This window comes from Talpa europaea (assembly GCF_964194135.1).
Source record: "Talpa europaea genome assembly, chromosome: 2".
NCBI classification, from domain to species: Eukaryota; Metazoa; Chordata; class Mammalia; order Eulipotyphla; family Talpidae; genus Talpa; species Talpa europaea.
The window spans coordinates 30,078,610-30,094,760 of NC_140068.1; the positions used below are offsets into that span (position 1 = coordinate 30,078,610).

General features: G+C 38.6%; 1 protein-coding gene across 3 annotated transcripts in view; it reads right to left on the bottom strand.

Annotated features, from left to right (window-relative positions):
• Nucleotides 1-16,151, bottom strand: part of NCOA7 (nuclear receptor coactivator 7) — a gene marked incomplete at both ends in the record, with an annotated part of 109,542 nt that overhangs the window by 33,475 nt on the left and 59,916 nt on the right. For 2 of the 3 annotated variants that reach the window (XM_084228196.1, XM_084228195.1), the window contains 5 exons: nt 3,163-3,347; nt 4,815-4,940; nt 5,574-5,687; nt 9,130-9,237; nt 13,766-13,845. In XM_084228196.1, coding sequence (XP_084084322.1) covers nt 3,163-3,347; nt 4,815-4,940; nt 5,574-5,687; nt 9,130-9,237; nt 13,766-13,845 — 613 coding nt within the window. The remainder of the gene's footprint in view (nt 1-3,162; nt 3,348-4,814; nt 4,941-5,573; nt 5,688-9,129; nt 9,238-13,765; nt 13,846-16,151) is intronic. The other variant, XM_084228197.1, reaches the window with a different exon arrangement.

A 16,151-nucleotide genomic window follows, 5' to 3' on the forward strand; every position in this document is an offset into this window, starting at 1 on the left:
TCAAAGCTTTTCCTATTTATAAAACTGTATATAGACCAATTACATTTACTCTAAACTTCTCATTGACTTGGTAGCTACTCATTTAACTGTTCTATCAAGTGACTGTCCTAAACCCTAATTTTGAATTCAGTTTAACATATGATTCTTCCAATAACCAACATTCTCTAGCTCCTAAAACTGATGTAAGTAAGATCCACTATTGAAGGTACAGAGCATCTGTTCCACTTTACACTTTAAACATTATGGAAAAGTAAATCAAATAAGTTCTTATATTACTCAGTTTAGACTTCTTAACTTTTTCATTTTTAACAATATCATTTTTATCATCTGAAACATACCGTTCTGGATATATTTTATTCCTTAATAACAGATCCTTTAATAGACAGATTAGAATTCACAAATATATTGGTTAAATATGGGCCCTAAAGTTAAATGGTCCAGCAAATGGTCAAGAGACACGCTTTGTAAATTATGACTCAAAATACCACCAGCAACCCATATTTTCACTTACTTTAGTATCAGTACTAAATGTAAAAACAGATATAAAAACTTATTAAAAATAACATTTTCAAACTTTAGGAATAGTTTTATGTTCTAAAAAGGTTAGATTATACTCAGTTAATATTTTATTATTTTAGCTTTGAAACAAATAATGATAGCACTAAAGCAACAAAGTACCGCGAAGTTCTTAAGCTACAAGACCATCACCCAACATTATTCTATAAATCACTTACACGGCACATCCATGCTTTTCCTAATATAAAAGTCTACATAATTGTTAGGCTTTGACAAGAGTTTTAAAAGGCCTTAATTCATAATTCATTTCAATTCAATAAGCATTCAAAGAGCCCTAAGTGCCACATGCTACAAGATAATTGTGAGTGTCTGCTGTGCAGGAACTTACATACACAAAACTGTTCTGCCCAACACTGGCATCCCAGGAGATGTTAAAGAGGCTTCAATCACAGAGTCAAATAAGTTAGTGTAATGTGACATAATTTACATTTTGGGATTCAAAATTTAATTTGGCATATTAAAGATTACAATAAGCCTGTAACAAAGAAACCCATTTCTTCACATATTTTGTTAATAAGCAGAACTGTCTTCCATTAATATCTACACCATTTCTCATCTCTTCTTTCTCTACCTACTTTGATCCCTTCAAAGAGTACAACTGACTGCACTCTTATCAGTCTTCTAAATTACCTTATCTACTACTCTCCTTTCTTGTTTGTCTATCTAATCAAGCTGGGATTAATTTAAAACATCTGCTTTTTCTGTACTGCAGGTAGCAAGTACTTCTAGCACAAAGTACACAGTGGTATTAACCGGTTCAGCCATTAATGTTTCCAAGACTCTGCAGGCACCTAAGCATGCTCAATTGTTCCCTTTCTAGCTTCTGTGTCAGTGACATTACAAAATGTCTTATACTAAAAATGCAAAGTATGAAGTGGAAGATGAAGAAATTCTATACACACACACGTACGTGCACACGCGTGTACACACACATAATCAAAAAAAAATCTATACATTTCAGCTTACCTCCTTTCCTCCTGTCACAGAGAATCCAATGTCATTGCTTCTTTCCAAAACTAATTCTTTCACACTCTCTCTGCCCTCTCATCTAAGATTCCCAAGCAGTTGGCCACTCCCACAGATTGGCCTCTCACAGGGTGCATTTCTATGTTTACAGAGCATTTCATTACCAATTCTGTCCATCTGTCTGTCTACCTTGTAAACCACAGTTCCTCAAGGCCAATGGCCATGACCCACTCATCTTTACATCCTTATTATGCAAGAAGCATGAATCAACTTAATTTACAAGCCTCAATTTTCTTGGATAAGTTTCCCAGAAGCCAATAAACAGTTTCATATACAAATTGAGGTTCAAATCATTACAGTCTACAAATCATTAGGCTCTAGGCTATTTCTACTATTTTAATAAGCAGATACCTCAGTGCTTTAGTTCTTATAACAGCTTAATGAGTGGTAGAATACTACCCATTCCATTTTTTTTTACAGATGAGAAAACCAAGGTTTGATATTGAATAACTCATGAGAACACAGAGCCAGTAAGTGGAAGAGTGCAGCCAGTAAGTGAGCCAGGCAGCATGGCTCCAGACTCATCACGCAGGCTTGCCTGGCTGCCACTCTGCCTCACAAACCTCTCAACTGAACATTTGGTGGTAAATTTAGAAATTACCTAAATTACTATGTTCTGGAGGTAGCTTCAGTAGCTTGCAGTTGACCAGAGTGGATGAGACGCTAAGGGCTATAGGAGTCCCAGGAAACCTGTGCATATAAACCCTGAGGGACTCCCTGTGTGGTTTAGTTTTTTAGTCACTGTTGTTTTTTCTCATGTATCCCAAGGTTAGTTTCCCTTTGTACTGTTAAGTCCCACTGTTTTGCCTCTACCTTCCTATTAATTGAGGGTTTCTAAAGATTTGTTACTGCTAGCATACAGAGAGAAATAGACACATTGACAAAATTACAGAATCAGGTTACGAGCAAATCAATTTGCTGAATTATCTGAAAACTCTTTCTGTATGGGCAGCTTCCCTGTCTATCAAATAAATGAATGAATGAATGAATGAATGAATCACTCAGCTTTATAAGTCAAAAGTAATCAGGACTAAAATAACACTCATCTGTATTTAAGAGACAAAACACACCCAGATCAATTCCTCTCACACAACTGAGGGAAGCACAGATACAAGGTCAGTGATTAACACACTTTCAACTGTCTCCATGCACAATTCAGGAAGACTGCTTACCCTAGAGTTTGAATGAAAAAGAACCAAATTCTGCTTAACCATTAAACCAAAGAGAAAACACTATTCTCTTGATGGAAGTCATGCTAAAAACCTGTCTGAGAAACTTCACTTCTTTTACAAGTTCACTAAGAACACACATTACTCTTCATAAAAATAATCCAAACCAATTTCTATATGCTGGCTTTTTTTCATTTTTTGGTAGGTTGAGCTTTTTCCCTATTATAAACTTTATTGTTTCCATTTTCTCTCATTTTTCTATTTAACATTTAGTACACATATCTTCCACCTCCAATGTACCTACATGCTACTCACGGTTGCCTCACTGCTCATGTGCATTTAATTCTCCCAATACCCCTTTTATTCTGGCAAACAGAGAAATGTCTCTTACGATGGCAAGGCATCTTTGATCTTCATGTGGGAAATGTCATTGTAGAGGGCAATGGAAACCACTTCCTCCATGGGGCAGATGAGCCCGTACTCCTCACACCCATTTTCAATGACCAGGGGATCGGACTTGTGAGGGTCGAACATGATGTTGTTAGGAGTGACAATCATGACGCCTCCGACCACACCCTGAGGAGAGAGGGACAGCCGGGTCACCACACGAGGGAATGCACGCACCACAGCAGCTTAGTGGACACATGCTGTCATTCCTCTGACTTGGTAAACTGCAGTATCCCCTAGGACAACCGCCTCCCCTGGAAGAGGGCTGGAAAAACAGTTGAGCAAATACCATGCTGGATGCTATGTGGTGAGGCAGAGAAGACAGACAGGACTCGCTGGGGGCAGCTACCAGGCCTGGTTTTAGCACAGCCTCTGAACAGTATACAGTTGTGATTGGATATTGTGTCACACAAGTTTGTCTCAGATGTTGCAGTTCACTGTCCATGCAATGCTAGGGGGTGTCCCAAGAGTTCTCCCAATTGAGAACTGGGTGATGTACAAGTATCTCAGTACACTCTCACCACATGTCCCACGAGCACAAGAGACCTTGCTAAGGGAACAGCTGTCACCAAGCCATCAAAATAGTCCTGTTTTTCTTTCAAATGTTTAGAAAATCTGCATCCAGAAAAATTTAGTGCAAACAGGAATAAGAAATTTTTGCAACCAGGAGGGATTGTAGTTGGATTGTGGAATTTAAAATCAAAAACACAGTAGCCAGGAAGAAAGTTATGTCTGAAGTGTGGTCAATTATATTGATGATGAGAGGGGTGTTATCTACCATAGACAGCATCATACAGATAGCTCTCTTTCAGTAAATAATTTGGCATGCTTATGAGTTTAGAGACGACTGTGCAGAGCTTTACATTTAAGGCATTACTATTGGCTGCAAGTTATACATGCATATCAATAATCTATTGCTATTTGGAACCTGGGATAAAGTCTCTATCAGAACAGGAATTCACTTTATATCAACATACACCCTTCTTCAGAGATCATTAAAAGTTGGATTTGTTCTTTGGGAAAAAACACCAACAACCAAAAAAACTGAAAACATCTCATAATAGATATCGGTAATGCCATCATCTCTACCAGCAAACAAGTTAAGAACATCACAGTTTCTGAATTTGGTGCTCAACTCTTTATATGAATTGCCTACTTTAATTACCATGCCCTATTAGCTAACTATTACTGTTCCTGTCTTATAGATGAGGAAAATGGAAGTGTAGAAAGTGTAAATATTTTGCCCACAAATAAGAGTTAGTGGATAACAGAGTTGGAACTTAAATTCAGCAAGTCTAACTCCAACATTTGCTGTTAAACACTATACTATACTGTACCCCCAAAACTGACAGGCCAAGAACTAAAAGATAAAATTGATAAATCCAGGGTCACAGAAAATATTTCCACTTGATGGCACTTCCCTTCATTACTGAAGGAAATGTAAGATGCCAGGCATCCAAGAGAAGAAAATTAATGGAAACTTGTCAAATCTTAAGTTGTTAAGATAGTTTAATGTAACCTGCCTTCAGTGTTTTGGAGCTTACTTTAGTTACCCCAAAATTCCAAAAACAGAAAACAAATGACTTGGCCATATACCTTTCCATCAGTGAAGTAGCGACAATTCATTTTTAAGAATTTTACCACGCCTGGCTCATCTTCTTCAGAAGTAGATGATAAGACTCTTTCAATGGGTTTTAAGGCCTTTCTTGCTAAATCAGCATCCTTTAAAAAGCAAATATTTTTAAAATCAAATAGAAGCACTTTTTCAAATCTGATTATTCCTACATCAGGCATAAATTTTCTGTTAAATAACTTATTTCTTGAACATAGAGGCAAATGTCCATTATCCTTCAAAAACAACACAAACATAAGTATCAAAATAAAATTCAGGTAAAAAAACAAATGCCTATATATAGATCTATAAAAATGGCTCAACAAATGTCTTTGGAAAATAAGTATTAGAATTCATATTTGACTCATACTTCAAATTCTCTAGAAAAAAGGAGTAATATAATAACTACCAATCTTATTGGGAATTTAATTTCATGTTTTTCCAAGTCATGCATTTTTGCCTTTAAGACTTTTTTTTTTAAATAATTGAGATAACATAGGTTTACCATACTGTATATGTTTTGGAAATACAGTTTGACACCTCTTCAGATGTATGTTGCCTTTAAGTCTTTAAATATGAACATATTTCTTTTGGATGCATACTACAATTATTAACAAATTACTTAACTTCAGCTCTTCAGGGGAAATTTCAGGTGAAATATTGTGAAAAATAAGATGTAATGTTCTACAACTCATAAAACCTTTTTGATAAATACAAACTTAGTGCATGGGTGACATACATACAGGCAGTTTATCATATTCTGCATCTGATGATGAAGGAGAGACAGTAGCACCAGGACTGGAAGATGATAACCTTAAGGTACTGGAAGGAAAATTGGCATCTGGAACAAAAAGGACCTGAGGATGGGAAAGAAAAGCTGAGTGAATAATCCCTAAAATAATACCAAGAAATATGAATGTGTGCAGTGGAGGGGAGGGGTATGGGTACAGGGAGGGGGTTAAAGTGTTCCTTCCAACTTGATGTAGCAATTCTGGATGGGCTCCAAAACAAAGGTAAAAGGATATTTGAGGATGTTCTTTATCATAAAACAAAACTCTCATTATTTAAGCCTAGAGTATTTTTCTAAGCATGCGTAGCCAAGGTGCCAATGCATATATAAATACCTCAAACTATAGATCTACACGGAAATTTCTGAATGTGCTTAAGATAAACTTGAAAAAGGACATTTTTATACAAATTTTATGTAAGTATTAGAACTACTAGCCAAATCAGGACCTTCTGGAAAGAAGTCTCATGTCTTGAGTCTTTCATTGTCTGTCTGATTTTTTTAGGTCTTCTGAAACAACAAACAAAGCTTGGAGTAAGATTTGAGTTCAATAAGCTTCCAGGTAACCTCTGAAACATCACCTCCCACAGGTGGCCACTCACCCAAACAGACCAGTTTTCTTTCCTATCTCAAGGTAATCACCAAATCAGTGTCTACAAAGGTGAGTCTCAAATTTTTTGGAACCAGAGCAGATAAAACCAGTTTTGATTTATCATAACAGGGGGATACCTACCCCTCCTAGGAATTAGGACAAGTATTTAAAAACCATGGAAACCAAAAGGCAATCTATAGGTCTTTCATTGTCACTGTTCTTGATTCCTTACTTTTACTAGCAACATCACAAGTGAGTCAGGTCCTAAGACAACTGACAGCACATAATATTTTAGTTATATGAGGGTTGGACAGCAGAGCAAGGGCTAGAGGGACATCTGAGATAAGGTGGCCCAACCATTAATTTCAGATATTAGGAAACTGATGTCTAAAAAAGAAAGTGAGTTGCCCATGTCAAATAGCTACTACAAGGCTGAATGGAAACAAAGCTTCAAGACTCATATTTCTGGTATTTTTACCATTATAGCGGGCATATTAAAACAGTCCTTATACTTCCCTAGTTAACGGATCTTAGTCCAATACCAATGCTTTGTTTATTGATATAGTAAAATATTAATAAATCAGGCATCACCCTAAATTATTCTACTAAGTTCCATTGACTGTAGTCTTCAGCACCGAGTTAGTAAATCTATGCCTTGCTTTTCTGCTTTGGGTCAATTACACATCATGCAATAATGTCCCAGATTATAAGAAATCCAAACTATCAATTTTTGAAGAGACAAAATTTATTAATTTATGAAAAGTTTTAATGCCTGGTTCACCTCAGGTACCTGATAACGGTTGTATACTAGTTTGTCCTGTTGACAAGAACTTAAATACTAAAAGCCCAAGGACACAAAAACTGGACAACTTATGGATTGTCAGCTTCATGTGTTGCCCATGAAAGAAAGGCCCCCTGAGCTCATCACCATTACTGGGATGATGTTATACTTAAAAGTAGCAGTATCTGTCCCCAAATAATTAAATGCCATTACCATATACAGATGCTCTAGTAAGTCAAAAAGGGAACCAAAATGTGTTCAGGGCAACCAAGCACTGTGGGTGAACTGGAAACCTGGACTCAGCCTCGATCTACCAGTGACTGGGCCATTTCCCTTTGGTGGCAAAATGTAGTTTTAAAGTATAAATATAAGAACATCTTACCATGAAAAATTATTTTGCTAGATTAATTATATTTTATATAGAAAAGTAAAATATCTGCTAGGGTGGCGAAAGTCACACCATTTGTCAGTTTAATTCCATTTAACAAAGTTCTAAAAAAGTGGGGAAAAATTTGTGACTTTCCTTGATGATCCTTAAGGTTACTGTCTATGACTAGTTGACTGTTTTTTTGATGCTGTCTAATCAAGACAAAATAACAAAAATTCTACCTCATTTAAAATAAAATGATGGGCATAATATACCTGAGGGGGTGGACTAAACTGAAACTTAAAATTAAAAATCAAACATTCTAAGTGTTGCGCTTGGTTGTCCTTCCTCCGCTAGACTTCCCCCTCTGTGGGTAATGTCAGCCTGAACAACATTCAGCAATCACTGTCTCTAAAGAGAACAGTCACCACATGTGGCAGGGATTTTGTGCTATTTAGTTCAGAGCCTCCACTCCCCCAGGCAGACTACAGATGGTGACGGGTGGAGTCTCTCATTTGTACATATTTGGGTATGTCACAAATTTATTAGGTCAAGAATGCCAGATAAAGGATTTCAGCCTTCACCTGCAGATCATAAAAAATATTGTGGGGATCCACAGCACCCTAATAAACTGCATATTGTTACCAGAATAACAAGTACAGAAAGATATCCATATTGGGGAAAAGATAGAATAAAGATGCTCAGGCTAGAGCAAATACATACTCCTGAAGTTCATGAATATCCCTCCAGTGTATGTAAAACTGAAAGCAGTTAAACATCTGATAAGAATCAAGGCCCTGAAATGGCCACCAGGGCTCCCGGCAGAGGAGCACCTGGTAACACATGCCTGGAGAGCGCAAGGAATTAGCGCCAGGTACCCTAAACCCTCTGAACCACAAAGCAACTAGGCCCAATGCCAGAGCAGTTTCAGATTAAAATATGCAAATCCTTTCTATTTAAAGATGGTGAGAAAGTGTTTTCATTAAAAAAGATTCGAGGCAGGGGCCTCCCTGGTGGCACAAGCACTATGAAGGTTAAGCATCAGCACTATGAAGCTATCCACAGCCACTGCAGCATGAGTTTGATCCCAGCCAGGGACGTCAGACACATGGAGCAGCAGACCTCTCCGGTCTCTCCCGCTGCTCCCCTCAGCAGTGTATTTCAGTGGATCCACCTGTTCTGCTCTCCACTGTCTCCGGTGAATCCTCTCACCACCCCCTGCACCTCTGGCCTGTACCCCAGCTCTGGTATGCATAAATAAATCTTCAAAAAAAAAAAGTTTCGAGGCAGCTCTCCTGCAGGCCTATAGCCACAGGTGTTTCACAAGCCTTTTCCCTTCACAAAGCAGCTGCCCTCCTGTGACCATGCAGGTGCCTCTCTTTATTCTTTTCTCCTTTTCCTAATAAATCTGTCCTATTAAAATACATTTTTAAAAGCTTTTAAATAGTAAAAGAACAATTAAATATTCTAAGAGTAGCTGTGTGACATGTTACAGGGTAACAATCTCATGAATTTAACTTCGATGTCAAGGAAACTTTCATAGCAAAATCTAATGGCAGTTAAGAAGACTGTACTCATCATTTACAAAGCATTTCTTTCTGAACAGCTCATAAGCACTAGGATGATTTTAGAATTACTGGATCTGAAAGAAGGAAAAGATTGAATCAATGCAATTATTACTGCTAATAATTCTGTCACACTAACAGTAAGGCATTAAAAATAAAGGACAAATGTAAAATTTCTGAAGTAACATACAGTAAGAAATGAATTACCTGGCCTGGAACAATGGTATGCGTGAAAAGTTTATTCAGTTCCACTAATTTATTAGGAGTGATGTTAAACTTCAGTGCAATGGAGTTAAGGGTGTCCTGGCTTCCAGCCTAGAATAATCCAACAAAGAGATGTTCAATATATAAGCAAGCAAAACAAAACTTCCTTTTGATAGACTAATAATCTATTTGTAATATGAGTGAATGAAGGAGAAATAACTCCATCGAGAGTGAATACATTCTCAATTCTCAATAAAACCACATAAAAGCAAAGATTTTGCCAGTTCCCCTTATCTTCCAATTTTACTCCCTACTATTTCTAAACTTTCTTTGGTACAACTTAGCTGAGTAGAGGTCCTTGTATTAGAACATAAAACCATAATGAAAACAAAAACAAAAAAACTTAGTACCACCCAGGGGGGAAATGGAGCTACTTTTTCTCCTTAAAACTTTCTATCGGGCTGTTTCTTGTTGCTCTATTGGCTCCTGGAGGGTGGCCCATTAATGGTTATTTTCTACAGTCTCAGCACAGAGCCTGATTCAAGAATGGCGCTAAAAATGTGATGTTTGAATCCAATGAAAGGCAAGGAAATCTGAAAAAAATTCAGATTAGCTATTAATAATTCTCACTGTCATTAAAACAGCAATTTCCATAGTCAACAAATTAGTTACTTTTTAAATCTATAAAATTTGCGATACATATCCCTCGAAGACACTTTCTTTCCTTATGTAAAAGAGAATAGGAATAAAGAGGCAGTGAGACAGTGAGACTCCAGGGTAAAGAGCTTCACACACACAAACCCCCTGCTGCCGACAGTCAGTCCAGACCCCAAGATGGGCTTGATGTCAGCATCACGCTTTGTAACTTTTCAATGGCAGGTCACTCTGGAGAATGTGATTGTGAATTCCCATCAATAGCCCTGGTCAAGACCAGAGGCTGTCCCTGTAAGCAGAACTGAATCCCCAAAGTGGAACTTTAAATTAGATGGAGATTTGTGTCAGCTACAAGAGAATGTAGAATGGAGGAGATAGATTTATAGAAGTTAGCTCACCACTTGCCCTTAGTATAAAAAAACCCATCAACTAGATAAATTGTTTTAGGCTAATGAGTTTATAGTTATAGGTTACACTAAAATAGCCTCAAAGCCTTTCCAGAACAAGTTAGGATATAAATACTTGTCTTTATTTTTAAATCATCAAAAGCTTATGACCCCACCTCTACCCTGAATAAAACTATATCTACTTGTAAGGGGCAGGAAGGGACACAGTGCAGGTTTTCTATGATCCCATGCAGACCAGGGTAAAGGAAGAGTCCTGGAGAGTCCTCCGTGGCTTTTGCAGGCTTTTATGGGATTTACCAGGTAAACGGCAGGCAGGGGTGCCGGGGGCCAGAAGGCTGGCAGTCCTCCCAGGCCCAGCAAGTCTTCACTCTATCTGGGCTCTCTGGCATTCTCTGGTGGTCTCTGCTCTTCCCTTCGTTCTCTTCTCTCTCAGCTTCTGCTGGCGTCCCCGCGACGCTGCCCCTAAAAGCCCAGTCTCAGCCCAGGTGAATTCCATCTACATATGCCCACACCCTACTCCAGGTGCCCACCATCAGGCATGCATTCAGGACCTCAGGGTTCCGTCATCTATCCTAATGGTGGGAGGGCAGAAAAGCCTGATACTTTTTACCTTACCCTGCACTACTAAAAACCATAAGTTTCAAAGTTTATAAATACATTTTCCAATACTAGATATTTACATTACACATTAAAATCCATTCAGTACAAAACATAGCTTAAGAATACAGACTACAGCCAGAATGTTGGTTTTGAATTCTAGCTCTGCCATTTGTTAGCTGTGTGACCTTGTGCCATTTGCTTACCTTCTCTGTGTCTCAGTTTCTTCATCCACTGAATAGAGATAATTATAACTTGTGCTTCAGAGCATTTACTTCAAAGCAAGTGATCAATAAATTTGCTTCATATGTTTATTTCAAAAAAACTTATAGAAGACACTATATATAAGGGACTCAGAGAAGGACAACTTGAACAATCTGGAACTTTCACTCCAGCAGACAGACATACAGAACCAAGCCACCGACCCTGAGGGCGAGGCTGTTATCATTACATCTTTGGAAGTAAACCAGAATGAACAACCACAGACGAAGAGTGAAAAGAAGACCAGTAGGCAATAGCATGGTTCCCTAAATATGAACTATGAATCCCTTTTTATCTCTAATAACAAGTACACAAAAAAGTCAACGAAAATTAACCTCCATAAAATATAAACCAAACAGGTGAATATAGACGCATTGCTATATTCATTTGATCATCTGTTACATATTAATCTAAGAGGTGATTTTCACTTTCACTGCATATGTGATTTTCACTTTCACTGCATATCCCCTAGCAAACACTCTTCATTTCCTTGGAAGGGCTTGGATGCATACAGGGCTTTAGAATTAATTACTAGTGATAAATAACTTTAATCCCATACTTCTTGAGTGCCTGCTATGAGGTAAGGCACTGAGCCAGCTGTTATGGCAATCAGCAACACATTGAACATATTGTAGGTTGTGGTAATATGAGATATACTATCACTCCAAGTCCTTTCTGTAAACAACTTGGCTTATAAGCTACAGAAAGATGCCTAGAGGTGTTCACAGAGCACTCAGCATGAAATGTCAGACCTTTTCACTGTGATTCTACAGCCATGGAGATATTTAACATTCCCAAAGCAGTAACATGGAGGGATCAGGTCTTACTGTTTGCCTTATAAGGAGCCCGGCATGGCATGCAAATTAAGAGTAAAAAATACACATTAGGATAACAGAAAATGACAACAGCACTTCATTTCTTCTTAGAAGTCAGAACGCTCCTCAACAATGCCATTTCAGAAATGGCTGAGTATTCACATTGCACCAAGATAAATAAGATTCAGCCCCTGGCCGCCAGAAGTTCATGGTGCAGTGAGAGATCAGCACTGTAGGGTAAATGAGTTAATTAGGCTTTTTATGCCACTAGCCTCTGTGGCTATCACCTGCAGCCTTGATCATGTTCATGCAGAAGGCACTTGGGAGAGTAGGTGCGAGGCACACATGCCTGATTGTGGACACCTGGCACATGGGTGTGGCCATGTGTAAGTGTGCACACCTGAGCCTAGAGGCCAGCGATGTAAAGACAGTGTCATTCTAGTCGCTCTCCATGGATATATGGATTAAAACACAAGATAGATGTTAAAATAATCAATCCCATCAATGAGTCAAAATGGTAAACTGAGAAATTACATAAAGAAATATGATTCTATAAGAAAGTAAAATGAAGGAATCTCACCTGGTCCTGCTGGGTGATCACAGAAAGTGCAATGAATATGGAGTGTAATGTCAATATAAGGGTTTGGCTTATGTAAATGAATGTCTGAAGGAGCTATTGCTTCTTGAAAAAAGGGTCAAGTGTGGAGGTGGATGTTAAAGAAGCAACTGAATATAAGGTCATTGGAACTCCAAAAGGATATATGGATGGAGATCTGCAGGGTAAAGAAAATATCAGGCTTTTCTGCCCTTCCGCCATCAGGATAGATGATGGATCCTTGTCCTGAATGCATGCCTGATGGCGGGCACCTGGAATAGGGTGTGGGCTTAGGTAGATGGGATTCAGCTGAGCTAAGACTGTGCTTTTAAGGGCGGCGTCACGGGGGGACGCCAGCAGCACCAGTAGCAGCAGTAGTAGCAGCAGCAGAAGCCAAAGCTGAAAGAGAAGCCGAGAAGCAGCAGAACGAACGCTAGAGAGCCCAGATAGAGTGAAGACTTGCAGGCCTCCCAGCCCCCAGCCTCCCAGCCCCCCAGCCAGCACCCCTGCCTGCCATATGCCTGGTGAACCCCAAATAAAAAACCTGCAAAACTACTGAGGACTCTGACTCCTCCTTTACCCGGTCTGCATGGGATCAGAGGACCTGCACTGTGGCCAGTCCTGCCCTCTACAAGATCTAAAATCAGTATTCACAGGCATATCAAAGGTAACTGATATCCTGGATTTATATGAAATTGCCCAGGGAGAAAATTCAGAGGGAAAAGAAATGACCTTAAGAAGCTTCATTATTTAATGGTTACAAAGAAAGAAGCTAAGGGACAGAATGAGTTAGGAAAAAACAGTAAGTAAATCTTGTAGTGTAGGGTAAAGAAAATGTCAGGCTTTTCTGCCCTTCCGCCATCAGGATAGATGGTGGATCCTTGTCCTGAATGCATGCCTGATGGCGGGCACCTGGAGTAGGGTGTGGGCATAGGTAGATGGGATACACCTGCGCTAAGACTGTGCTTTTAAGGGCGGCGTCACGGGGACGCCAGCTGCAGTAGAAGCTGAAGCAGCAGGAGAAGCCGAAGCTGAAAGAGAAGCCAAGAAGCAGCAGAACGAACTCCAGAGAGCTCAGATAGAGTAAAGACTTGCTGGGGGCTGGGAGGCCTGCCAGCCTCCCAGCCCCCCAGCCAGCACCCCTGCCTGCCATATGCCTGGTGAACCCCAATAAAAGACCTGCAAAAAACCACTGAGGACTCTGACTCCTCCTTTACCCGGTCTGCATGGGATCAGAAAACCTGCACTGTGCCCAGTCCGGCCTTTACATGTAGTATTAACACACACTCTACTATCCTGTTTATACTTACAGTGTATTCCATGGTACCATGGGGCTTTTGAACCAGCATCTTCTTCTCTTTTTTATCATGTGTTTTGTTTTGATTGTCATCTGAAGAATAAATTGTAAACAAATTTCATTTTTAATAATTGAGGACAAGGTAATCTATAGTCCATTTTTTTAGAAAAATGGACTAAAGGCATAAATTGCCCATTCTCATAAAAAAGCTATCAATAAATACTTGAATAAATAATATTGACTAATCAAATAAATAACAATGGGGTAATGTTTTATAGTTATTAAAGTAGTATAAATGATAATATATAATATTAGAGTACAGTCAATATAAATGATGCACAACATATATTAGTAAACCTTTTTATAAAGTCATTTGTCAACATATAATTATAAAAATGTTCAAGAGAAGTTCAGTCTGTGATTCAATAATCCTTTCAGGAATTTATCTTAAAGAAAAATTTAAAAGAAAAATGCTGTATGTAACATTATTTGGTTACTGCAGGATTATTTATATATGATTGACAGTATTAAGTTGAGCCACAGATTTTATTGTTTTTATAGGTCAAAAACAGCCAACCATTGGCAGATGAATGCTATTCAACCTAACTGTTATGGTTAAATACATCTATCAGTCAAAATTTTAAAATCAAAGAGACAATTTTGCAATGGTTAAAAATTTAAATTACAAAAAGAATATAAAATTGAATTCATTATGAAAAGATCCTCTATTTTGCATGTAATAAGAAAAATACAAACTAAAACAAAGGATTATTTTATACCTATTAACATAACAAATCAGAAGGCTGGATAATTCTAGTGTTGGCAGAGATGTGAACTGCTACTAGGAATGTGAACTGGTACAGTCATTCCAGAAAATTAAGTAAGCAGTGACAAGACTCTACACTTAACTCACAGATATACTTCATAAAGTGACCTGCTTGAGGATGTACAGTACCATGCCATCTGTGGCAGTCAGGAGTTAAAGGGTAAACAAAATGTGGTGGGTATGCTCTTGGATTCCAGGCAGCAATTAGAAATAACAAGCTGTAAGTACACACACAGCAACATGCTGACATTAAGAGAAGCAGAATCTCATGAAGAGAATTACATCATTATGTAAATATAGACTAGATGCACAAGGTAGGATTAATGCACCTCCATGTTCATTGCAGCATTATTTGTAAATAACAGCCAAGTCATGGAAACAACCTAAGTGTCCATCAAAGGATTGATAAAGAAAATTTGATTTTATACATACACACACCAGAACACTATTCAGTCATTAAAAGAATGAAATATTGCCATTTGCAACAACATGGATGCAACTTGGGGACATTATTATAAGTGAAATAAGTCAGACAAAGGAATACTGAATGATTTCACTTAGATGTGGAATCTAAAAACTAAAACAAAAAAACAAGTTCATACAAACAGTACAAATTAATGATTTGTTGTCAGAAGTTGGGGATGAGGGATGTGCAAGATGGGTTAAGGAGATCAAAAGGTACAAACTTCGTTATAAAATAGGTCATAGGGATTTAATGTACTATATTGACTATAATAATACTGTAATTCTTATATGCAACTTGATAGGATATTAGATCTTAGAAATCCTCATCATAAAAAAAAAACTATGTAACAGATGTTTACTTATTGTAGTGATCATCTCACAATACATACAAATATCAAGTCACTGATATACACCTATGTAGGGGTTAATGATGTTATCAGGATTCCCCCTACTCTCCCCACCAGCCCTCCTGCCATTAGAATCTGACCAGCACCTGTGGTCTAGCATGAGCCTCTAATTACGGTCCCAGAGAGAATGGGGCATGCATATATGTAAACGGGGACACCTGTGCCCAGGGGCTATAAGGGCAGCACTGACTCTGAGGCAGGACTACAAAGGAGAGGAAACCACCAGAGAAATACTGAGAGAGAAAGCTGGTCTGTCTCCTGATTACACATTAAAGGCCTGTAAAAATCTACCAAAGACTCCAAAATTATCTTTTATCTGTGAGAACTGAAGATGAACCTATCCTGGGACAGTTGCAAAACAAATGGAAATTATGTCAATTATATATACCTCAAATAAAAAGTAGATGCCTACAAAAATACACACATTTTTCATGGCCTGTAGGGTAAGGTAAAAGGTATCAGGCTTTTCTGCCCTCCCGCCATCAGGATAGATGAGGGAACCCTGTGATCCTGAATGCATGCCTGATGGCGGGCACCTGAAGTGGGTACACCTGGGCTGAGAGACTGGACTTTTAAGGGCGGTGTCATGGGGACGCCAGCAGCAGCAGTAGTAATCGACAGGGCTGGGGGCAGTTGTAGCAGGAACAACCCCATATGTCATGTGCAAAGTTCCAGCTCTCCAGGCCAGAAACGCCCAGCCA